General features: G+C 38.5%; 4 protein-coding genes across 4 annotated transcripts; all 4 read right to left on the reverse strand.

Moving 5' to 3' along the window:
* Positions 1 to 1159: 1159 nt before the first annotated feature.
* Positions 1160 to 2374, reverse strand: LOC149968879 (uncharacterized). The gene has a single exon (XM_090169193.1). The coding sequence runs from the start codon at positions 2372 to 2374 to the stop codon at positions 1160 to 1162; it is 1215 nt and encodes a 404-aa protein (XP_090025319.1).
* A 2784-nt stretch (positions 2375 to 5158) lies between these two features.
* LOC149968880 (uncharacterized) lies at positions 5159 to 9758 on the reverse strand. Its single transcript, XM_090173628.1, has 6 exons — positions 9590 to 9758; positions 9171 to 9523; positions 9038 to 9112; positions 6757 to 8389; positions 6566 to 6701; positions 5159 to 6419 (listed from the first exon to the last, which is right to left on the reverse strand). The coding sequence occupies exons 2-4, from the start codon at positions 9480 to 9482 to the stop codon at positions 7691 to 7693; spliced, it is 1086 nt and encodes a 361-aa protein (XP_090029754.1). The 5' UTR covers positions 9483 to 9523; positions 9590 to 9758; the 3' UTR covers positions 5159 to 6419; positions 6566 to 6701; positions 6757 to 7690.
* Positions 5502 to 5819, reverse strand: LOC149968881 (3'-5' RNA nuclease TATDN2-like). Its single transcript, XM_090169205.1, has one exon. It carries the CDS (start codon positions 5817 to 5819, stop codon positions 5502 to 5504), a length of 318 nt encoding a protein of 105 aa, XP_090025331.1.
* A 6976-nt stretch (positions 9759 to 16734) lies between the features above and the next one.
* LOC149968882 (betaine--homocysteine S-methyltransferase 1-like) lies at positions 16735 to 20400 on the reverse strand. The gene is made up of 6 exons (XM_090155019.1): positions 20297 to 20400; positions 19494 to 19742; positions 18335 to 18526; positions 17919 to 18258; positions 17624 to 17852; positions 16735 to 17093 (listed from the first exon to the last, which is right to left on the reverse strand). The coding sequence occupies exons 1-6, from the start codon at positions 20309 to 20311 to the stop codon at positions 16907 to 16909; spliced, it is 1212 nt and encodes a 403-aa protein (XP_090011145.1). The 5' UTR covers positions 20312 to 20400; the 3' UTR covers positions 16735 to 16906.
* Between the last annotated feature and the right edge of the window lie 4765 nt (positions 20401 to 25165).

The raw sequence follows: 25165 nt of genomic DNA on the forward strand, positions 1-25165 counted from the left end.
GGAAATACCTTAGTTCTCCTAAATCGGTTTTTTCAAAATTGGTACTTAACATCTGTATTATTTCCTCCATTGTGGTTAAATTTCTGGCCAAGATAATAATGTCATCAACATAGACTATCACGATGCCATTTACGCCAAGAGTGTATATACAATTACACCATTTGAGTCTCTGTAGTCGCAGTTTGAGTAATGTAGAATCGAGCTCCGTAAACCATCGCCTCCCACTCTGTTTCAGTCCATATATTGCCTTGCGTAAATGCCAGACATAGTTGTTTTTCCCTGGAACTTCAAATCCCTTTGGTTGTGCAATAAAAATGTCCTCTTCTTGGGTACCATAGAGATAGGCCCCTTTTATATCTAGATGTCTATGGCTCCAGCCCAATGTGACGGCAAATAAAAGTAGGAGTAATCGAATTAGCGTGAAATTAACTACTGGTGCATAGGTGTGGGTGAAATCTTGACCAAATTGTTGAGTGAACCCTTGGGCTACCAATCGGGCTTTGAAACGTGCAATAGTACCATCTGCTTTGCATTTAATGGCATATATCCATTTACTTCCTATGATTTTTCTATCCTTGGGTTTTTGTACTAGATTCCAAACTTCTCTTTCCTTTATCATGTCATATTCCATTTGCATCGCTTCTTCCCATTTGTGACTCTCTGTACTTTTCATGGCCTCTTCATACGAATTTGGTATTTCTAGACAATGACACTCCATCTTGTCAGTTGTCTTCCTGTTTGTTGTTCTGAAATCGAATAGAGTTGGGTCGTATATTTCGTCACTACCCTCATAGTGTTTGACAACATCATTGCGGGATCGAAGGGTGATATTTCCTTTTTTATAATAAACGTCCGTGCGATCTCCCGTTGTCCTTGTTTTTTCAGTTCGTGTCCAGTCTTGCATGTTCACCCTTTTAGAAGGTTTTGGTAATTCAAATGTCACTTGTCCACTCTCCTCTTCGTCTTCACTAACATTACTGCCCGAGTCAGAGATGTTTGACTCTTTCATGCTTGGGATTGTTTGGTGTCCGTTAGTGTTCTCTTGCTTATTTATTTCTACTTCGGAGTGGGTTAATTTATTTCCATTTTCGACCAGCTCTCATTGACTTGGAATACTTGATCTTTAGTCTCTGTTATAGTTTCAAGTCCCAGCTTCGATTCATGAAAAACCCGACTCATCTACTTTCCTTGCAGACAGTAGATTTCTGGTATACTTTGGTACATATATAACATTCCTCAGGTATACTAAATTCTCAGTGCCGTGACATTTCACCATTATTGCAATATCTCCTGTTCCGACAGCTTTTGCAGTTCCCTGCGCAATGTCAATTGGTGAATCCATTTCCGTATAGTTATAGAACCATTCTTTCCTGTTGCAGAAATGGTGCGTTGCTGCGGAATCATATGCAAAGGTGTCTCTCTCGCTGATTGCCACCATACATGTTGCAGATGCATAAAAAGATTGGGCTACGCTTCTTCTATTCCGGGTATCACGACCTCGTGTCTGTTGGGTATAAACTCTACGGTTAGCATTACTTCTTTGATCAAATCGGCAATCTTGTGCCTTATGTCCCCGTCCGTTACAATTTGAGCAAGTTATTCCCTCACGGTTAACTGGGCATTCACGAGAAATATGACCCATTCTATGACAAGTAAAACATTCAGGTCCCCTCTGTTGGGATGGACCTCTTTTAAAATTTCTTCTATTAGATCTTGCTCTTGATGTGAAACTAGAATGATTATGTAACTCAACAGACTCTTCCAAAGCGACCTGTTTCTGTCTCTCATATTCTGAGATTAATAGTAGCTTAACATTCTTTGGTGTGAATTCTTTATCGTCCAATGCATATGCTCGGACTACAGTATTTTCGTACTGGGGTGGTAACCTGTGAATTAGTTGATATGCAATTTCATCATTGCCTAATTTCTTTCCAGCCTTTTCCAGTTGGTCGGCAGTACTAATGACTCTGGCTATGTAGGCAGACATTGATTCTGGAGGGCTATATTTCAAACTAAGAAATTCTGACCGCAACGCCGCAATGCGTGCCCTTGACTTGGGTTCGTGGGTATCAGATAAGATATCCCAAGCTTCTTTGGCAGTATCACAATTGCCAATAATTTTCTTATGTTGATTATCAACAGCTAAATAAATTCTAGAAAGGGCTCTCTGTTTCCTATCTATGTATCTTGCCTTCTCTTCTGGTTTAACACCTTCACCAGTTGGTTCAATGTCTGATCCATCTATAATTCCCCATAGACTATATTCACATAACACCATCTTCATATCAGCCTTCCATTGACTATAATTCTCATCATTAAGCTTGTCAAAAGTGAAACTAGTTGCCAAAGATGACTCATGTCTGCCCTCCGCCATATTGGATTTTTCGTCTATTTTTTTTTTTAAGCCTTGGCCTTAGTGGCAAAATTCCAAAAACAAAAATATTCCATCTACTTTCCTTTAATCTTCTTTGCCTTTTAAACCACGCTCTGCTACCATGTTGGAAAGTAGGTGAATAAATCACACCTGATTTACATAAACTGATTTATTATTGTATTTCGTTAAGGTTAAAGTTAAAATTACTATACATATTTACAAGACCACAAAGGCCTATGTTCTAGTTAATGTATTTGGGGAAGCTAATTCATCACACCCTGTCAGCTCAAGTTCTCCTTGACAACTAACTCATTAGTAATAATAAACATTAGTCATCTTTAATGTGATAATGTCGCCACTAGATGGCGCCACCCTAGGGTTAATGATTGTGAGGTCATAGCACGGAATGATTAATCAATTAAGAAATTACTATTTTCAACAATAATTATTGTATTGTTCGCTCTAAAGGCCCAAACACACATACGATTTTGCCTGCGAATTTTCACGCACGCGCCCATGCGCCATGACTTCCACTCTATGTAAGTCACGCGACGCGATTTGCTAGCGAAATTTCGCGCGCGAAGGCTGTGTGCATCTGCCTTAAGGCCTCCGAATGCACGTTACCCAACCTTCAAGAGTAAGAGTGGCTATAAGGTGTTGTAAACCATTGCTTACAATATTCTTTCAAAAGGCTGTATACAGAGAAATATGCATTTTGTTTCGAGAAAGAAGCGGTATTTAAATTTTTAATAGATTTCAATACTATCATAGAAGCCCTTGTGCCATATTTTCTGGATTAAGTTGGGAGTTTAAAATTTAAAGACACTACAAGAGATGAGTTTTTAAACAACATGCATCAAATTTTAAGAAATGAGAGACAAGAACAAGGACTAAGACTTTTAATACTTGGGATTCTTCCTAGTTTCAAAAATGTATCAGAACCTATCCAAAAAAATGTAATACGTCGAATGCCACATTTGCTGTTACACGAATTAATGGTGAAAATGGAAGTTGGAGTGGATCATACCCTTTCTAAAGAAAATTCAAAAGTTAAAAGAGCAGAAAAGAAAATTAAGCTTCTTGGGTCGACTAGTGACAAACGAAAGCCCTTCATGATTGCCACTAACACAAAAATTTAAGAAAATCTCCCAGTAACAAGATACGTCGCTGGCTTCTCAGCATTTTCTCTAGTAAAGAGAAAATGTCCCTTAGAACTGGCAAAAGCAATAATTAAGGATAAAGTGCCGAAAAAATTAGATTTTGAAGCAGAGGCAACAGTCTTGGACTGTTAAATTATCTTGAGGAGGATTAATTTCTGTTAGTGGGGAGTTTTTTTCTCTAGTCTAAATAAGAAAAACTACGTGACCAATGTAAAAAAAATCAGGCATCAAAATTTAAAAAACAATTCAACATATTTTACAAAATGATTACATTGATCGGAGTTGGAAGTTAATGTACAACAAAGCAGACCGCAAAAAATGGCTCTTGAAACTTTTGGATGTTTTTTTAAACACAAGAGGAAAATGTTTAGTGCGAGACACACTAGAACAGTACCAATTTTAGACTTAAGAAGCTCTCAGAGAAAAGAAAGGCTTACGAAAGAGCAAAGAGGCTAAAAAAAACCTCTCCTAAAAATAAAAAAAACTCCAAGAAAATTACCATTAAACAAAATTCCCACTATTCATATTCCAGAACCTAAAACCTTAATTTCGCTTTCCAGTTCAATTCAAATCCAAAGTAATTTGGAGTATAACTTTTTAAATGGGGATCGAACTTTTCAAACAATTTCTACCTCCTGAAAATTTATCCGAAAGTCCAAAGAGTATTATATCCGCCCCTTACAAATCATGTGATAAGCAAATCACTCCAACCAAGAACACCAAGAGAAATAGTAATCAATCTTCCAAAAACGAAAATATCAGGTCTCTGGAAAACAAAAATATAGAAAGAAAAAGAGCCCCAAGACAATGAACATTTAAAGAAATCACCACCTTGTATATACCCGAAGCTGACACTTCAACCCAATGTTTAGTAGAAATTAAAAATAATATAGATTATAACTTTTTAAATGGAGATCTAGATCTCTGCTCTTTATCAAAAATACCTACCACAAAAAAAATTAACTTGAAACCTCAAACTGTGATATTTTCTCTAAAAACAATGTTAAATGATTAAAAAATATTACATATGGCTTTAGTAACTAGTCAAGATAACAATTAGATTTTTAACCAAATAGTTCATAAGAAAGCTTTGTGATATATCCTTAATAAATAAATTTAATAATATTAAATGATTTATATGTAATGGATTTAATGATTTGTACTACACGTTTAAAATTGAATGTTAGTCACTTGTAAAACTAGTTAAGTTTTGGACTTATTTTATTTTATATAAAAATAAACTGACTATTACTAATATTTTTTTAGTTTTACAATTAGTTTCAAAACAAAATTTTCTCAGCTGATTAACACAAAATTAGATAACCATTTTTTTCAGAAATAGGCGTCTCAATAAAAGCAGATCAGCGAGTCCCCAAGGAGTAATAGCACTGAGAGTGTAGAATGGAAAGCTAGGTTTTATTTAGTCCTTGTCTCTTGGTTTTGAAGCAGTGCCGAAAATAAGACCACATTTTAGGCGGTAAAAGTTATATAAAAGTTTAAAAAAGATATAATTTTACCTATATATCATATAAAATTTATCATTTACTTCGACCAGGACGCACACGTGTGCAAAGGCTTGTCTCTTTTGTGAAAGCATGGTGAAAGTGAAATGCAAAATCTATTTTACAAGTCGGATTGAAGTTGGCTTTGTAAGTGTATGGGGGTTGTAGGGTCAAAAAAGCGGTATACCTTTTGATTAGGTTGCAAGAAAATAACTCTTTTATTTTATATTCAATTTTACATAAAGCATAAATAATTATCACTGAAGTTGACCGTTCAATCTCCAGCTCCGGACTGAGTCTCCCAGGGAAAAGTGGCTCCTTCTATTGCGGTTTCTTCCCGCCAAAACCAGTCATGTGGCGCCATCTGGGAAATAGGGGTTTTCCATTCGCGGTGCCAAGGTCCCCTCCATTACATCATCCCGCCCCCCCCCCAAAAATGGTAAACCCAGAAACCCCCCCTAGTAATTACCGAAAGAAAACCCCGTAGAACCGACGGACGTTATCCAATAAGGACTCGGCCAAATCGGATGAAACAACCCCCCGTAAAAGTGCCAAGGAGTCCACAAGGTGATGAGCCGCCCCCGGAAGAGGAATCCCCTCGCCCAGGAACTGCGGAGCGGAATATCCCACGGGTGAAAACAACGGGCATGCAGATTCCACAATCAGGCGCGTAGGCGGCAAAGAGAGAAAGGCCTTGCGGGCCTCACCCATGGAGGGGAACGTGGCCATTGCGGAGTAGCCAAAATAGACGTTAGGGAAGGACTTCAGGAACCGGCAGGCCATAACCAAGTATAGTTGTGCAGTAGGATCGGGTGGTCCCGAGGTAGACAGTCGGCCAAACAGTCCCCCACTTCAGGATACGCCCGGCGAAATTGTACCACCACCGGGTAAGCAAGGCGGCGTGCCAGCAAAAGTTGGTCGCAGAAAACCGCCATTTGAACGGGCAGAGGAATACCCCCCACGCGGTCCAAATCCAAGCCACAGGCCCCCACGGCGATGACCAGGCGATGAGCGAGCAAAGCCTCCAAGTCCCCCAGAAGATCCCGGGAACGGGCCGCCAGGGCCCAATGGGGAGGGATACCCCATTACAGCTTAGTTGGTTGGTTACCTGTTGAATTGGCAACCCTGTTACCACCCGACCAAAAATGTTTAAGATCAGTGACTACGTCATGGGAGAAGCGAAAGGAGAGCTGTGTTTATTGAGACGACTTTATCTATCCATGTTGCCTTCAAAGAGGGCCACTGAAGGATTGCAGTTTCTACCACCAGAACATCGCTGTCTTCCAAAATACTCCTCCAGAGGGTCTTGGTTTAAGTGTTGTGACAAAACTTATTTCGCTCCTTTCTGAAGAAGGTACTTGACAATTCTTACCGTTGAGAGAGCTATAATTGAAAAATTGGTTACTTCAAAAATATAAAAAAAAACTATAGTTTGAAGAAATATTTTAACTTTTTTTTCCTTTTTAAATTTGTTGGTATTGGAACTAATATAGAGATTTTTAAATTAATAATATTCTTTATATTCAGACCTGTCGTTCTTAGACTTTCAATGGAAGTTTTGCTCAAAAGCATCTTGCTTCTTTCAGTTTTGGAAAAATCCCCCTCACGATTCGCAACATCTTTCTCCCAATCGTCTAAATATGTGATGAAGTCTTCCTCCAGCCACTAAAATAAATATCAATATTAACAAAAGAATATATTCTTGAATTGCTTTCATTACCTTCAATCTCTAATCATTTTCATTAACTTTTTTGTCAGGTTTTCTTTTGCGAAAACCTTCATTACAATTTTTAACATTGCACAAATCAAAAAATTTATTGAATGTGTGAATAAATTTAACTGATTCTGGATATTTATCCTCGCCAAATAGAGTTTCTATAGCAGAGGCCACAGTTTCACTCAACTTGAGTTGCTAAATTGACTTTCATCTTGGAATATCCATTTAAGAATACGTGTCCATAGGCTAGCTTAGGTACATTTTTAAATTTACCCTTATTTCTTAGCTGGAAGTAATAAAGGCGCAAAATTACATTCCAAGATATCTCCTCACCATTTTTCCACAGACTACGAGACATGGAATGCGCACCACTATTACTGAAGCAGTTGCGGACAGTTTTTATCAGATGCGGAAGGTCAGAAAGGAAATATAAATCATGTTCTTCATCAGCCGCGTGTAAATTACAAGTGACGAAGGAAAATGGGCAAAAGGAAGTCTCACGTTGCTGGAAATTCCACGAAGCATAAGTTGAAGAATATGTGTGGCAAGAGGTGGTGTAGTTGTACCCTTTACTTCCTCCTCAAGGTCATCAAGAGCGTTGTGATGGTCACTTATATCAGTAAAACCAGTTAAGTATCCGGTGTCTTTGTGACAAATTAAGTCAGGTTTGATTGCCATTTTATCCAAGAGAAGAAAAAAAATATTTTTTGTGTTCAGCAAGATTATCAATGTCTGCTATTTCTACCATTTCCTCAAAAGCATCTTCATTAAATCCCGATTTATTTTTCATGGTGTGGTTGCGATTATATAGTGTTCTCGTTGTAGGAAGCATGATAATTCCAGTTTGCTTTAAGGTTTGGTAGGCGGAATTTGATTAATTTTTCATATACGAGCACCATTTGATGAAGAAACTATTCCATCTCATGCCATATTTAGATCATTCTAATGCCCTTAACTGTTGTTTTATGAAGATGGACATAAAAGATCCAGGTTTTTCGGTTTTAATTTTTTCTTTAAAAAGCAACTTTAATGCTGAAAGCTCTTTCTTCCCCTTGTTGGATAACGCAAGCTTAGATTTGAATTTTTTTGTGGTTTTTCCTGACTTGGCTTTGGTTTCAATTTCTTTACATTTGCGACTGGCTACTGCTTTGGCACGTAATCGTAAAGTTCGTAAGCTGGATCGATATTGTTGGCATGCCACACACCGCTTTTTAGATACCTCAATCAGACCCTCACACCTGTTACTATATACGGCTTTTAAATGATCCGAGTAGTTGCTATTTGTTTTGAGATTATTTGGACGCCTCTCTTTGTACAGCCTAATAAGATCTTCATCTTGATTTCCCGGACAGATTTTAAAATATTTCATCCTTGATAAAAGATTATATATGTCCATATTGCTCACAATTTTTAAATTCTTTTCAATTTTATCACAGGATATTTTTTTGGACAAAGCACTAATAGTAACCAAAATTGTTGGATTATTGGATTCACCAGGAGCTTCTATTTTGATTAGTTCGCAAGATAAAACTATCTGTCTATTTATCTGTTTAGAAAACACAACACCCTGATCCAAAATTTCCAGTGACCACCCACTTGGAGGTGATAAAACTTTGAAATCCAATTGGTTAGATACCTACAAGAAAATTTTTTGTAATTAGCTTTTTTTTATAGGAAAAATAGTATTATACTTCTAAAAATATAGGACTTTATAATAAAGGACTGTTGAACTTTGTATGGACTTTAGGCATTGTACTTATTAAGATGAATGTTAATAACAAAAATTTTCTTACTTTAGCTGAACATTTCTTAACATAAAAACAATTCCTTCATACAATATATTTTAACTGTTATTATACAGTTTTAAAAGTTAATTGGTATTCTTTCTTATCAATATTTTATGTCTAACCAACACTTCCAACTAAACGCGAAGCTATCTATCTCAGAAGTCTATTCTTGCAGACATCGCTGTAATAATTCGTTGAAGGTCTATCAGAAATGGTCGTCGGTTAAATAACCCATAGTTTTCAGCCTTTACTTTAGTCACAGCTGACAGACAGACATTCTATAAGAGATATTTATGCCACAGCGTAGCTATGGTCAAATTTAGGCTACATGCAGCGAGAAACCGACCCTTTCATTGAACGTCTCATAATTTTACTGATAGGCAGGATTTGAAATAGGCAAAATATCAAAATTATTGGATTTTATAGGACTTTTCAGGGACTTTGCTAAAAATATAGGATGTTATAGGATATTTATGAAATATGGGATATTATTTGACCTTTGGGAGATTTTCGTTTCCGTGGTCCTTATTAGCTATCTTTCCTGGTGGATCTGTTGTAAGTGTTAACTCTTTCTGTAAATATTGTTTTATAATATATAAATTAACTAAGGAAACTTTTAAAACAGCTTACTTGATTCATTGTAGTCTGGAAAACAAAATTGGGATTCAAAAGACTAGCTAAAGGAATCGGATCTGGATTTTGTTCAGTCGGTCCTCTTAAATCGTAGAAATGTCTTGAACATATGTAGGTACCACGAGTAACGTTAGATACTGTGAAGTCTTTTCGACCGCAGGCCTCAATCCAACGGTTACATTTTTCAGGTTCCTTTTTAGCTGATGGGAACTTTACGAAAAACACCCCAGGAGCTCCATTAACTTGTCTATTAATTGAATTTTGTTTGGAAGTGCATGGACCATATTTACATGCAATTCGCTGAGGCATGATGACTAGAGTCCCCAGTATTGTTTAAACTTTTTATTGACCTTTAAGACAAAGCGATTAGTTACACCAAGAAAATAATTAAAACTATATTTAAGTGTCATATTTACCTATCTGTTATCAGTCCTTAAATAAAACTTTGATTTCAGAAGTTACAATTTTTATTTAAATTTTTTTTTTGTTTCCTCCGTGGTCGTGGAGAGCTAGGGCTAGACATAGCATTAACAGCTCTGAGAGTCCAAATTGGAAAGTCGCGGGAAAATAGACATATACAAAAACCAAGGAAACAGAGGTCAATTACACAAGGCTATAGGAGACTTGAGGGCACATTAAGTTTTAAGTGAATTTTAAGTTTAGCTTTAAAAAGATGGATAGCCCTCCAATGAGGAATAACTCTGCGAAAAAATGAATTTTTAAGGGTCTCCTTGTTGGAGGTTCTAAGAAAAAGTTTACGGGAGTGACCACGAGTGCCAGTGTTACTATTCGCCAAAGTAAAATATGGTTGATTTGGATCACATAAAATTTTAAAGAGCCATGTTAAGTCTAGATAAAGTCTACGAGATTGAAGGGGGACCCAATTAAGTTTAGCCAATCGTTCGGCACGTGGTAATTTACGAAGGGAATAGGGAACACGGGAAGCACAAGCTTGAACATTATCGATTAACTGAACATCCTGAGACAGATAGGGGCTCCAAATTTGACTAGAAAATTCCAAGAGGGGGCGGACGTAACAGTCAAAGAGGCGACTAAGCATAGCAGGGCTGATTCCAGAAAAATTAGCTTTAATGGTGGCAAGAAGGCCAGAGGCACGACCACAAACCTTAGTAATGTGTGTGCGAAAAGAGAGGTTATTGGAAACATGAACACCCAGGTCGCGACACTCATTAACTCTATGAATATTACGGTTAAAGAGGTAATATGGGGATGGAATTCTCGTATCACATTTATCTCGTTGGATAGAGAGCACAACTGATTTAGAGTCATTGAAAATGAGTCCATTGGTTTGAGACCAGAGTTCAAGAGTTTGAAGGTCAGATTGAAGGGTGACGATGTCAGCGAAAGATTTTATAACACGGAACACTTTGAGGTCATCAGCAAAAAGCCTGAGATCAGATTTGATGTTCTGGGGGATGTCGTTAATATACAAGACGAACAATAGGGGCCCTAAGACACTCCCCTGGGGGACGTCACTCGTGACCAAGCGGGAGTCACTCAAAAAATTGCCGACATGCACCCGTTGAGAGCGGTAGAGAAGATAATTCTTCTTCCACGTGAGGATATTGTTCCTGATGTTAAAAGTGGACTCGAGTTTAGCCAGGAGACGATGATGGGGGACCGAGTCAAAAGCTTTAGCTATATCAAGGTAGATCGCATCAACACGTTGGCTATTATCAAAGGCATCCAGCCAAATAGCCATAGTAGATAGCAGATTCGATTCGACTGATTTGCCGTGTAGAAATCCATGTTGAAATTCACTGAGAAAGGGATTGGCATGGGATATAAACGCAGATCGAACACATTTTTCCAGAACTTTGCAAATAGAAGAGGTAAGGCTAATTGGCCGATAGTTCGAGGCGTCACATTTTTTCCCTTTTCCTTTATAGATAGGGGTGATATGAGCCGTGCACCAGTCCTTCGGAAGTTCACCAGTTTGAAGAGAGACCGTAAATAGGTAACTAAGCGGTCGATAAAGGGAGGTAGCACAGTTTTTTAATAGTGTATTGGGAATCCCGTCAGGGCCCGATGCACTAACGAGGAGACGCGCCGAGGTGGTTCTCACTGATTTGGTTCAAAGTTGGGGGATTGTTAGACCATGGGCCAAATAATGATAAATCATTATTTGGCCCATGGTTAGACTGTAACATGAAACCCGTTAAAGGGAAAAGTTACGCTGGGCTTCCGTTTTGCCATGGCAACCAAAAATGTTTTTGACAACATAAAATAAGAAAATGTCTATGTAAAATAACATGCGAAAATGACAAATTCTAAAACTTCAATAAATCAAAAAAATAATTTAAAAAAAATAAAAAAAAATTGTAAATTTAACATTTTTGGATTACTTTGGACCATAGAAATCTCATAGGTAACTAGAATGCTGCCGTGTAACTGGCAAATGGGCCAAACGCCGTGGCAGACGATAGCCAGATATCAGCCAATCAGAGCTCAAAGAGTGGTTCTGCCAAGAATTTAATGTCACCAGAGAGAATGACGTCACCTATCTCCCGCTATAGTAGCGGATCCAAGGAGGATTATTATCCTCCTTGGCGGAACCACTCTACGGCCTCTCATTGGCTGAAGGTTCAAGGCGAACTGGCGTCAAGCTCGGCCGTAGGCGGCAGCATTCTAGTTACCTATGAGATTTCTATGCTTTGGACAAATAGGGGGGAATAAAAACCATATTGGGTGAACTCGAGCGAATTTGAATAAATACGTCGAAATTTTAGGTATAATACAAAATATTTGTAAAACTTATGCTGTGATAACTGCCATATATTTTCGCCGATAAATCTTAAAATTTCTAAATTACATTATCTGAACGATGATAACAGATTTTTAGATTTCGATAGAAAAACGACGCCATTTTATAAAATGGCGGATACAAATATAAATAATGGTGCAATAAGTTAGGTAATTGGTATCCGATTAACCTAAGATTTTCTACGTTACATTATCTGCCCGAATGAATTCGTACTATAGATTTTTATAGAAATCCGACCCCATTTTGGAAAATGGCGGATATCAATAAAACTCATCGTGCGATAAGTTCCGTAAATATTCGTCGATTAATCAGAAATTTTCTACGTTTCATTATCTGCCCGAGTTAATTAGACCTATGGGTTTTCCAATAATAATCCGACGCCATTTTGAAAAATGGTGGATATAAATAACTTATGATGCGATAACTGTCGAAATTATTTGTAGATTTACGTGAAATTTTCTACATTACATTATCTGATCGAATAAATAAGCCCCTTACACTGTGATAGAAATATGACGCCATTTTACAAAATGGCCGATATCAATATCTCATAGAACCACCTCGGGTCGTCTCCTCGTAAGTAGTAATCAATGAGGTAGAATAAATAGAGATCCAAGCAAATCTGGTGTTCGCAGGACACGTTTTATTTGAGTAGGAGAATTAGACTTTAGTTTCAACCAGCCTTGGAAATAACGGTGGTCAGGTGGTCAAAGACCAGTTAATTAAATGTTCAGACCAGTTATTTATTCAAAATTTGGGGGGCCACTGGTCACCGTGTCCAGTTTATTAATTCGAAATAATAAAAAAACAGAATGTGACCGTTTAATAATTCCAAATAATAGGAGATGAACTATTAATTCAAAGTTTATATCAATATGGATTTCCCTATTCACTGGATTTCTATGTACAGCGACCCCTCTTACTACCGCCGGGGCCGCACGTCGAGGTTTTATGTAGAGTTCCTTCGCTCGCATCCCTTGAACGAGTCGAACTGTCTAACCCCCCTCTGGCCTCAAACCCTCAATCCTCTAGTCTCGCTTTCCCCCGAGTACGGTAGGCTACCTGGCTACGCGGTAACGGACCGGGGACTCTGGAGTTACGGGGCCTAGAGAAAGAGAGGTAATACGGTAAATTACGAGGGTCTTCTATTCTCTGGTAGTATTCTTAGGTGAGATAGTACTATATTGTAATATTCTGGTGGTACTCGTAAAATAAAGTTAACTATTTTGAATACGTGTAAAGTTAATGTTACCAACATAATCTAACTTCTAAACATGTAGTATATGTTTTTTAGGCATATATAAGACCAGTTTAATAATTCATAAGCTAGGGGGTCACTGGTCATAAGGACCAGTCTAATAATTCAAATGCTAGGGGTCACTGGTCATAAGGACCAGTTTAAAAAAAACTTATTTCCAAGGCTGGTTTCAACTCTATCGAATCGTGTTGGCGCCATCTGTTTCTATAAGCAGACACTTACAAAATATAGTAAGTTTTAGTTTTCCAATAACACGATAGATGGCGCCAACACGATTTGATTATATTCATTTATTAGGCCTAAATCTCAATTTCAACAAACACTGTCCCGCGAAACGGTAGGTACTGGAAGGTGGATTTGGATCTCTATTTATTCTACCTCATTGGTAGTAATAAACAAACAAAAATACACGTGAAGTAGCTCTGGTGAAAACGCCCGAGCATAATTAAAAAAAGATCAACCAATAAAATCGCGAAATAAATTTGATTTTAAACAATAGACCCATGATGAAAGTTGGGGGGCCGAAAATTAACATTTTTACCTGGCAACTCAGCATTTGGACGGAACATCCGTTTCCTTACTTCCGCCTGTATATTTCAATGGTGGTCACGTGGTTCAAAACGTCACAAACAGGATGTTCCGTCCAGAGGTCTCACTTAAGCCTCGTCTGCGGCCCCTCTTTTGTTATGGGTCTATTATCATGTGACCGTAACCATACTGGAACTAAGCCTGGCCAGATATTTGCGATCCTAGAAATCTCATAGGTAACTATAATGCTGCCGGCAGTTCGTTTTGAACCTTCAGCCAATGAGAGGCCGTAGAGTAGTTCCGCCAAAGAGGATAATAATCCTCCTTGGTTCCGCTACTATCGCGGGAGCATGGACTAATTAAAAATAACGATGCAATGCAATAAGGTCTCTTTGGCCATTGAGCTTGCAGCTTTGTAAAATACAGTATAGTTAGCATCGACATTTTCCCAGAACTTAATGAACATATGTTTGTTCGAAATTTCGAACATCATCGCATAAGTCTGATTAAGAAAATTATACATTTATACTGCAAAATCAGGCTCCACAAATTAATATAATAATTTTGTTCCAAGTTTATCTCCTACAAGCTTTGAGCTTAGGAAATATAGCGCCATCTGCCTTAATAACCGTCAATTTAATATGTGAAGAAATAGCAGACGACTTTTGAATTTCTAGGTTTTTCGGTTGAACTTTCAGTTGTCGCGCAGAGAGAATTTTGAAAGAGCAGACAGCTTTCATATTTTCAATTTAAAACTTATGACCGAAATTTAAACTACGCACGAAGCCTATAGGCTAGCCTGTTTTTCTTGCCCAAAGGCAACTAAGAAAATATATGTATGTATAAATAGATATGTATGTATAAATAGATATGTATATATAAATAGATATGTATGTATAAATAGATATGTATATATAAATAGATATGTATGTATAAATAGATATGTATGTATAAATAGATATGTATGTATAAATAGATATGTATGTATAAATAGATATGTATGTATAAATAGATATGTATGTATAAATAGATATGTATGTATAAATAGATATGTATGTATAAATAGATATGTATGTATAAATAGATATGTATGTATAAATAGATATGTATGTATAAATAGATATTTATATTCATAATAATAATTACCAGTTTACCACGTTTCTTTATTGGTTTCTTTTGGGTTAATAGACTTTTTTCTCTTATAATTTTAAATAACCTTTTTATATAATATAATCTTGTGCCTTCTTGACCGTCAAGCCAACGTTAAAGAGTCACATGATAGTTTCTATAATTTTTTTCTCTCCAACAGATGGGGTGGCGCGATCCTCCCTAGTAAATAGCAGTTGTCTGCTAGCTGTCGCTATCGTGCCATCCCCTGATTTAATCATAGATCTGTTCTATTTCAAATATCTATGGTCACTCAAAAGTGAGAGTGGAACCACTTAAAAATCTTAACTCTTTCCCACTCTCGCTTTCCATCACTCGCTGAGTTTACTCTTGGCGAAAGTGTGAGATTAGTTCAACAATTTAACTCTTATTCTTGGCGGGAAACATAATTTAAAGAGTATTCTGGTCTTTACTTTCCTTAGTTATCAATGGCGTAATAATAGATGTGGGAGCCAGCGAAATTAGCAACCACAGCATTAAACATCTTATTTAAGAATTAGGATTTGGGATATATACTTTAGGTTAAAGTCCGCTAAGTATTGTATAGTATACAATAGTTCTCTGACGATGTTATCATTTCGCTAATTGAAATTTTAGCTTCCTCTGCCGTTAGTAGATGGCACCACGCTCTCCAGTAAAGTCAATATAAATAAAATTTAAATCAAAATATATCTCCTTCTTTTAATTGCCTTGAAAATCGATAAGAGCGAAAGAGGTGACCCTGACCACCTTTACTCTTTTCCCACGAGCGCATTCGGCGAGTGACGAAAAAGTTAAGATCCCACCTTTACGAGTGGAATTTTTGTTAATATGTGGAGTAAGTAAAGTGTGGGTGAAAAACTACTCACGCAATTTCACTCCGAGTTTTGCCCAACTCTGCAACATCGTCTTATTCGAAGAGAAAGTAACTGTTGTTCTCGAATGACGTGGGGGCGTTAAAGAAATCTGGTGTTTTAGTTTATTTCCCCCTCCCACGTAGGGCCGCGGGAAGAGCCTTTCCCCTTTCCTCCTTAGACTATTGGCAACACTTTACGCTCTCTCTCCTCGCGCTGTGCCACCTCGTCTGGCTCAGCGCGTTTGCCCCTGCGAGTACACCGTATCGCTCCAACACGCAATAGACGCGACTGTTGCAGTGAAGCCTAGGGCTAGTCTAAGGGGCCACGCAGCACCAGGTATTAATGCTTGGAAAAAAAACGTTCTGTTTACAGGTGAAAAGTTTCCATTATTTCAACAAGCACCATATAGACAATACCTTGCGGGTCCTGGCTCTCGGAAATATTACTTCTTAGTGATTTCCTTGGAGGATGTTTTATTTAAGCGCCTGCTGTGTTAGGTTGAATTTAAATTTATTTAAAGATTACTTTCTTCAAATTACTATCATTTAGTGATAGTTTGTAAAAATTACTCGACCTTTTTCTACCGTTTGATATATTTTTATTAAATATCTTTTCAGAAAACTTTTTTTTTCTCCGTTGAGTCTTACTGAACACGGCTATTGAGTATTTACCACCCATAGCAAAAACACCAGTTGTAGCAGTGGCATAAACAAGGGGAGGGTCTTCGTGTCCCCCCCCCCACCCCTCCCTGTGTGTAACTTAGGCTGTAATAAAATTTCACCCCCTTCTCGACTTTTCTCGGGTATTTCACATAGTTTGAACCCCTCCCTTGAAAGATTTTTGGCTACGCCACTGAGCGGCAACAAAAGTGACATATTTATGTCACTTTTAGCGGCAATGATATCTTACCAAATTAGGACGAATATTTGGATAGGTTTTTCAGTTACGAATGAATCTTTTAAAAAAATTTATAAAATGTTACAGGAATTTTTGCTATAAAATTTATTTTATCAATGAGTCGTACAATAGTTCACAATTAAATATTAATTGTGAATGGTTTTAAGTACTGCTTTTCTTAATTTTCTAACATTTAAGTTTTTTGGTTCTTTACAAAATTAAAGAACTTGTATTTTATATGGAGTACATATAATTAAATATTCTAAGCTATTGTGGGATTTCTTTTGAAGGCTCGCAGTTGCTCTATTTCCTGCTTGCTAGTTAATTCGGTCTGCTGTTTTAGTTCTTTGGCTCCAACAGTGACTCCCCAGTTGTCCGGCTGCGAAAATGCGGCCCCAAGTGGACGACCAGATGCCGGTTGCAAGTTTTCCCAATAGCTACGATCAGCTCTATAGAAAAATAATTATTATTACTATTAAACAAAATAACCAGACCAAAGAGTACACAAAATGCTTGTGTAATCGAATCAAGGGGCTTAGTTACTTTCTCGGAGCGCGCTCGCGGAAAGCCACACTAGAGATAGTAAATATATTTATTATATCTGGCAACACTTGGTAGATGCCCGATTCCTAGCTACCGAGTTTCAATTTAGATCGTATTCGGAAAAACAAGTGGGTAAGCCTAAAAAGGTCCCATTTTTCGAGCACAATACCATCTATTGATCGTATTATACAGGCCCGTAACCAGCCGCCAAAACTCGGGGGCGCTCAATTTTTTTTTGCGGGGTGCCAATGCCTTGATACTATAAATCGTAATTTTTAACTCCCACTCCTGTAATTACTTCGGGGTTTACTATCATCAATGATCTCTTACACAATCATGTCCCTTGAAACTCCATTTTATCTCTTATTTCGTATATTTCTATATATTTTTTCATTACACAATTTTTCCATCAAATAAAAAGCCTGGAATTACTGACCTAGCTCTAACCCATGGTTTGGTGTGCATTTTCAAGCCTTCTCCCCAGGCATCATGTTTTTCGGAAGCTAGTGGCTTCTTGCCTCTCTCCTTGGCGAGCTCTTCGGAGACGGCACGAATGTGGTATGGTTCAACACCGCAGCAACCACCAATGTAACGCACTCCCAATTCGTAAGCTTCACGAGCGTAACGTTGCATGTCCCACCTTGTGCAGATACGGGGTTCCAAGGCTGTGAAAGGATTAAATCGTGTGTCACAAAGTGGTTGCGTAAAAGTGGGAAATTAGTAAATCTTACCGAAGGGAAATTCGGGGAGATCGATGAATCCTTGTTTGCTGGCGTCTGGGGTGTGATACGCCAAAGGTTGAGTCATCAAATAGGTTTTGGAAAGACCAGCCTGGTCCAGGGCATCTTTCATCAACTTAATGGTCTTAAGACAGTGGAACGGGTCGAAGTGGCAGTTAAGACCGACGACATGGGCACCGGCTTTGGCCATTCGGACGGCGCATTGACCAGCTGATACGCCGTGCAGGTCACCCTCGACTCCGATGCACATCGTAGAAGCAACGGGAAGCTTTGGTGCCGCCTTCTTGCATACTTCAATGGCCCATTCAATTTCTTCAACGTGTTCGAAATACTGTTGAAGTAGGGTTGATTAATTTCGAAGAAGAACTGGAAATTTGAGAAATTATAAAAGTCTGTGGCTGCGTTACCTCGCAAATGAGGAAATCAACTTTCTGGTTGACGAAAACTTTAACTTGTTTTTCGAACTCCTTTTGAACTTCAGCCTTTGGTTTTTGACTTAAGTAAGTAGGTGTTTGGCTTATTCCACCGGCAACGAGAGCCCCTCCCTCGTCGGCTACTTGGTGAGCTAATCGACAAGCAGCTTCGTTGATATCAGATCCCTGAATACAATGGTTTTGGTTTTTATACAAGTTTTAGTTGGAGTAATTTTTAACCAATCAATAAACTGATCCCACCATGCCATGGTGACAATGGCGTAGGAACCGGGGGGGGGCAATACCCCTCCCTAGAATTTTGCTGGGAGGGGCCCCCTCCAACCTTTTGGTCAGTTGAAATCTTCAAAAGGCTCAAATTATTATTTTAAAAGCATATAAAGCTCAAAGAACTTCAACTGTGTTTAAATTTCAGTCTTTTCCCGCCAATGTACATAGTAGTAAAATGTACACATGCATTTGGAGAAGCTACACCACATTAAAAATTCAAAACCATTATCCAGACCCCTTTTCTTTTCTCTTTGCCCCCTCTAACTTCTAGAACGTTCCTAAGCCCCTAAAACGTGGAGCTATTGCTGTATGATTAGTTACCAAAGTACACGGGATTCTATAACCTAGCTGTCGCTTGCTAAATGGTGATTCAGTAATTAATCTAGAGTTGACCACCACCCTCCTACGCATTGTAACCCGGCCACCTGAATTAAAAGGCTTTAAAAGTCGCTCGATGACTTAGGCCTAGGGTAGTGCCTTGGGTATTAGCCTAGGTGATTATTATTATTATTATTATTATTATTATAACAAAAATTCGTTTGCTTTAACAAGAATTAATTACTGTGAGTTTAAGCTCTAGAACTGATACAGTGAGGTAAATTTATTTATAATTTCAATTCTATATTTCCTATAATATATAAGCTTGGGTTGAAACCAGCTCCACTTGCTACGTTCCAAAAGTGCTAACCACACCGTTCCCCCGTTTATACTCGCGTCCCGAAAACCACTATTCAAATTTGGACCTAACCAGCACACCCTTGTTTTTAACCTCTCGAGCTTAAGGGCCTTAGATCCAAAGCGTCTAGACAATGGTTGAGAGAAGTTTAATTGATATATTCTGCTTATAAAACGAGAAGAAACTTACGGTAAATGTGACCTTGGAATTGTGACCCCTGTTAATAAGTTTGTCGTCGCTAGCGTAGAAAGTAAACGCTTGCATAACGTCTGATCCGGCGCGTAAAAACTCTCGGTGAAGTTGACGAACGGCTTCCGGATGCTCAACGGCGGCTTCTGGTGTCCATGGACCTGCCTTGACGTAACCCCGCTTTTCCAAGGCGAAGACGAAACCTCCGTCACCTACGACCACTCCTTCGGCCAATCGCTCCAACAAACCCTACGTACAATCAATTTCACGATATTAATTTCGCCTAAATAAAACGCCATATTTTGAAAACCAAGAACACTAGGCATGAAACTCGTAAATTAATCAAAGCGTTTTTCATTTTTACTACGCGAGAGTAGCTTCTAATCGAGGAAGTAATGAAACATTCGAATTCCTGCTTGGAAGACGCAAAAAAAACTTGCTCCAAGACGATAGGTTTCGAGTGCTCGATTTGTCAAATTGAACGCTTGAAACGTGCTCGGAACCGATCTCGAGGGGTTGGTCACTCCGCGAACTCGGTGTACACTGTCGTACCTTTGACTGTGCTAATAAGAGTTCGTGAACTCTTAAAAATCCGTACCTTTAACAGTACGAAGTACGCGAACTCGGTGTACAAGTCATCCGAGAGTGTCTAGTGTCTTACCCCTCGACAGATCTAGACAAACAAATTGGAGCAGTAAATGTAAACTATCTTAATTTAATTTAATATTTAGATTTCATCGCGTGCAAAGCGGAATCTTAGGTTTTCAAAAATATCAAAATATTTTAACATCTCGGTTTTTTACTTTTTTAGCTGCCATAATGAAAAGTATCTCGCACGTAGTATACTAATTCAGAACTGAAGTTGCTTTGAATCAAGACGATGGCCGGATGGGGTTTTTATATAGTTTTCAGAAAAAAGATTTATCTCTATTCCCTGGGTTGCGTATCGCCTTTTTCAAGGAGAAGGGAATACCACGGGACCCGCCTATCAACAATCATCTCAAGTTCATAGATTTGAGCTGTTTTTATTTCAGTTTCTAGGCCTCTAAAATCCCCCAAACCAGATGAAGCCGGCGGCGTATCGGCTTCGTTACGAAATTATCTCGCTATTTGTCTATTTCATTATCGAAACTGTTTCGATTTTTCTGGAACTTGCACTTAGATTTATTGGATTTTATGCGTTCTCACAATAACATTTATTCCATTAAGGAATTTGATCGAGAAACACACCTCATATCATATGACGTACGTTTCAACGGACCTTGTTGCCAGGTTTTGAAAAAAAAATAATGGTTAATAAAGCTCACTTCAATACTTTTTTTTATAATAAAACGTTTATTCAGTATTTATCGTCAGAACAGTAAATCTATTTTCCAATTATTAAACTAAAGTGAGTAGAATGGAAACACGCCATCTGTACAGTGGCAAAAAAATTATAAATATTTGAAAAACGTTTGAAGACATGGTCATTCAATTTTACACCAGTAAATGAACCCCTGCACGAGGAATGTTCCATAGAAATTTGAAATAAAAAAAACACGTTTTTCAGGTATTTATAATTTTTTAGTGGGCAACCTGCCGGGCCGTAACCAGGGGGGGGCGGTCGGGCCGTGCCCACCCTGGACCGTATGGTTGTATGTACAATTTTTTTTTTATTTGTTTCCATTGCGTGCCCACCCTGAAATCAAATCCTGGTTACGGTGCTGGCAACCTGTATATAATTTTTATAGATATCCTACTCGTAGGCTTCTCAAGGCATTCGGCCTAGAATGATAAAATTACCGAATAAGTAGATTAGTCCATTATGAAAAGGGATAAAAAAGCTAAACCCTACACAAATTTGAAGAAGTTTAAAAGCTTATAAATCGCCAGATAGATTCAAAGTGTGGCCTACTAGCCCCTGGTAGTAGGCTGCAACAAGCGCAAAACCAAGCAACAGGGACTTTAAATACTGTATAATACTATGTAAAATGAAAAAGCATCTGGTGATTCCGAAAAAGATCGGTGGTCACATGATTTGGTTACTTTTTGTCGTATGGTTAAAGTTAGGAGTAACAAACAGTTTGTCAGAAATTATAGCCCGGTGAACCTAGCAACCGGGGCCATACCACCGGAGGCCGATCACAATAGTGCCCTACGCCAGCGTCCCCAAGCCCGGACAGGTGACAAATCCAGCATGGCTAGTAGTACTCTACTGATGGTCGCACCTTAGACGCAAGCCACTCAACCCAGCAGAAGGTGCAGCAACGGGTGGACCAATCCCCACTTCGCACACAACAGTGGGAGTAAGAGTGGATGCTATAGCAACTCCAGCCGACACCCTACCTACGTAGGTAAAGAGTCAAACCCTTTGGAGAGAGCTCCTAAAGGGGAACGACAGGCACACAGCGGTCCACATAACCCGGCAAAGCTGGCAACGGATATCCCGGTGGGCTCCAAAAGGCCGGGAAACAGGACCACCGTGCCCTCATACGGAGGCCCGCTGCCCCACAGCCGGCTACCCAATCCGCCGAGGCGGCCAGTTTGCCTGGACCCTCTCCGTTAGCCTGATACGACGAACAGTTTCCAGCCCAAACCTGACCTAAGTCGGAGGTGGAGAATGGAGATAGGACCATTGGATCAGAGCTAACATCTCCCAGTGCGCCACCGCCCTTATGGGTTACAAGAGCCGGACTCCGACTCCCCGGTAAAGCCACCAGATATTGCACACTCTAACCCATTTAGCTAGCCTTTGAACACGCTAACAAATTTCATTGGACGAGCCTTTTCGCTGAACGTTTTACGGGCGGGGGGAAGACACATTCTGAACTTTCCGATGGCAGCCGGGGCTAAAGCGTCTAACCAATGAAAACTGTACACAAGAAAATGCACGACTTTTGACGAGTTGCGTTCTCCATGTGTGGGGTGCTGTGTTAGTTACTCCTAGGTTAAAGTATTTGAGCGCGCTCTTCTTTTTTAATTTTCAACGCGCTTAAAATCGCGTGAGCCACAATCTACTAATAGCACGCGCCCAAAAAATTATCTTTTTTGCATGTATTTGTCGTAATTTTATTTCCAAATCACCGATTATTTTGACGTTGCTCCAAAATACGCCTCATTGTAGCTGAGGTCTAGCAGGCTTTATTTTTCCCTTAGAAACATAACATGGCGACGTATTTTCCGCGTTTTTCATTGATGAAGTTTAAGGCTTATTTACACTTGTCTACATGTTCCCCCAACTTTAATGTTATATTGAATGTGTGAAAGCTCTCGGCTCAATAAAAATTCTTTGACTACAAACATTTCAACCTAAAGGTCGTCTGCTATTTCGTAACGCATTTCGTTGACAATTTTAATTAAGCTCCAAGTCCCAATATAATAAGAAACTAATGGTAATAATGGTAAAACATTCAGGGCTAGCTTGCGAATTTTTATTTTTATTCGATTGTAACGTGTGGGACAGTTCAGTCCTCTCGTTCATCTGATTAATCAGGGCGAGATATGTGTAACGGCCACGCCAACGGGGGGATACATGGGGACACCCGTGGCGGAAGTATTCCGACCACCCGTTGGGGGATTGGTGGTCGTCCTCATACGGCCATCCACACACTCTGCCTCCCGGACGCTTGTGATTACAGAAGTGAGCTACTACTCCCAGCTAGCTTTCGAAGTATTTCACCTTAAACGGGAGTGTTTCGAAAAAAGATCTTTTTGTTTAAATGTTGCTCTTACGTCATAGTCTCCTACTTTTACAAGTCTATGAGCGTGCGCTACTGTCGCGATGAGAATAGCTTTTTCTAACGCGCGTGCAAATCGCTTGAGCGAGGAATATATTAATAACGCTGGGTCTTGTGACGTAAGAGCAACATTTTAACAAGTTCGGCAAGACCACATTTTATGTAATAAAATTAACTATTGGCGATAGCATAAGTCTATAATATTGTTCATAAGTCTATAATATTGTTCATAAGTCTATAATATTGTTCATAAGTCTATAATATTGTTCATAAGTCTATAATATTGTTCATAAGTCTATAATATTGTTCATAAGTCTATAATATTGTTCATAAGTCTATAATATTGTTCATAAGTCTATAATATTGTTCATAAGTCTATAATATTGTTCATAAGTCTATAATATTGTTCATAAGTCTATAATATTGTTTCATAAGTTTGTCACTTTGGGGAATATTTTACTGAGAGCTAGTAACGGAGTGACGTCATGACAAGAAGAAAATCTCCCCCTAGCGAGGCGCTGTCAAAGCCTACGTGTGACACGTTAGCAAGCGGGCGCAAAACGGTGACGAAGCCCGTAATGCAGTCTGTCTTGTTAATAGCTCTCAGTAAAACCTTTGCATGTGAAGAATAGGAAGTGTCACACTTATGGCGATAGTAATATAATTTCAGACTCCCCTCAGCAAAATCTGTATATGGTTTGGGACAAAACATGGGCGATATTTTAAGTGAAATATTTACAATGATTTACGAACCAGACTATCATAAAAAAAACTAGTGCGCGGGGAAAATAAATGTCATACTTATGTTTATTACATTATGATATAAGCAATAAATAAATAAAAAACTTGGGAAGGCGATCGCGATAAAAAAGCGATGGCGTCGACCTTAAACTTTCCAGATTTGCTTATAAATGCGTTCGAAGAGTCTGGAGGAGATAGCAGAAGCTGCCAAAGATAAAATCAGAACGTCTGGGGCATGCAATGCCACATTTTGATTCAATTTTCGTAGTCTTTACAAGAAGTTTTATTTTTTAAACTGTGTTTGGATTTGGGTTCAATTTCTCAAAAATATTTTAACTATTAGACACACTTCTAATGGAAATATTTTAAAACGTTTACCTCCCTTAATTGTTTCCAAATACATCCCCGAAGAAAAAGTAGTGCCGGACAAAATACAGTGATTTCTTAAGAAGTAAAGACTAAAATATCGTAATTTCGTAAAATATGTTTGGTCAGGAAATGTTGAGCCTTCTGTCAAAAGATATATTATCGCACAGGGCCGGACTGGCTAGTGGTTGGCCCCACCGGTTATGCAATCGTCTGGATCCCATTAATGCCAAATTGTTCCTCTTTGGCCCCCAATTTGAGTTGGCCCCGATAACAGTCCGGGCCTGTTATCGCAAACGTCTGACAATATCAAAAGTTTATTATTTATTTATATATATTATGCAAAAATTTTACTTCATGAAAACGATTGTGTAATTTTAAGTTTCGGAAGAGAACACTCATCACTCTACTTATTCTCTTCATGGGCAGAATTTTGCCAGGTTAGTTTAGTGACGATCTGGGACAAAATGCGTTTGCGTTTCGAATTCCAGAATTTCAATGAAGAAGCGAGTGCTTTCCAATTTTACATATCGATCAAATAGTCTCAGTCGATAATTCAAAATAACAGTCTAAAAACCCGCTTTGGGAAAATATATGGGAAGCGTCCACCATTTTCTTTGTAGAAAAACTGCGCATTCTCAGCCGGCCAGAAAGAGATTTAAATGTTGTCACTTGTCAGATTCAGCTTATTTTTCTCAACACCAAAATATAGCCAAATGTGGAAGTTGGAAATTAATATGTGGCATATCGACTAGAACTATGAGCAATCATTATTTTACCAAAGTAAGCAATATTTTTACTTTTGAAAGCATTTAATTTTTTAAAAAACCTTGGCTGGCTACTGCCTAA

The sequence above is a fragment of the Leiobunum rupestre genome, chromosome 1 (genome assembly GCF_980474605.1).
Source record: "Leiobunum rupestre chromosome 1, qqLeiRupe1.1.hap1, whole genome shotgun sequence".
Classification (NCBI taxonomy): domain Eukaryota; kingdom Metazoa; phylum Arthropoda; class Arachnida; order Opiliones; family Sclerosomatidae; genus Leiobunum; species Leiobunum rupestre.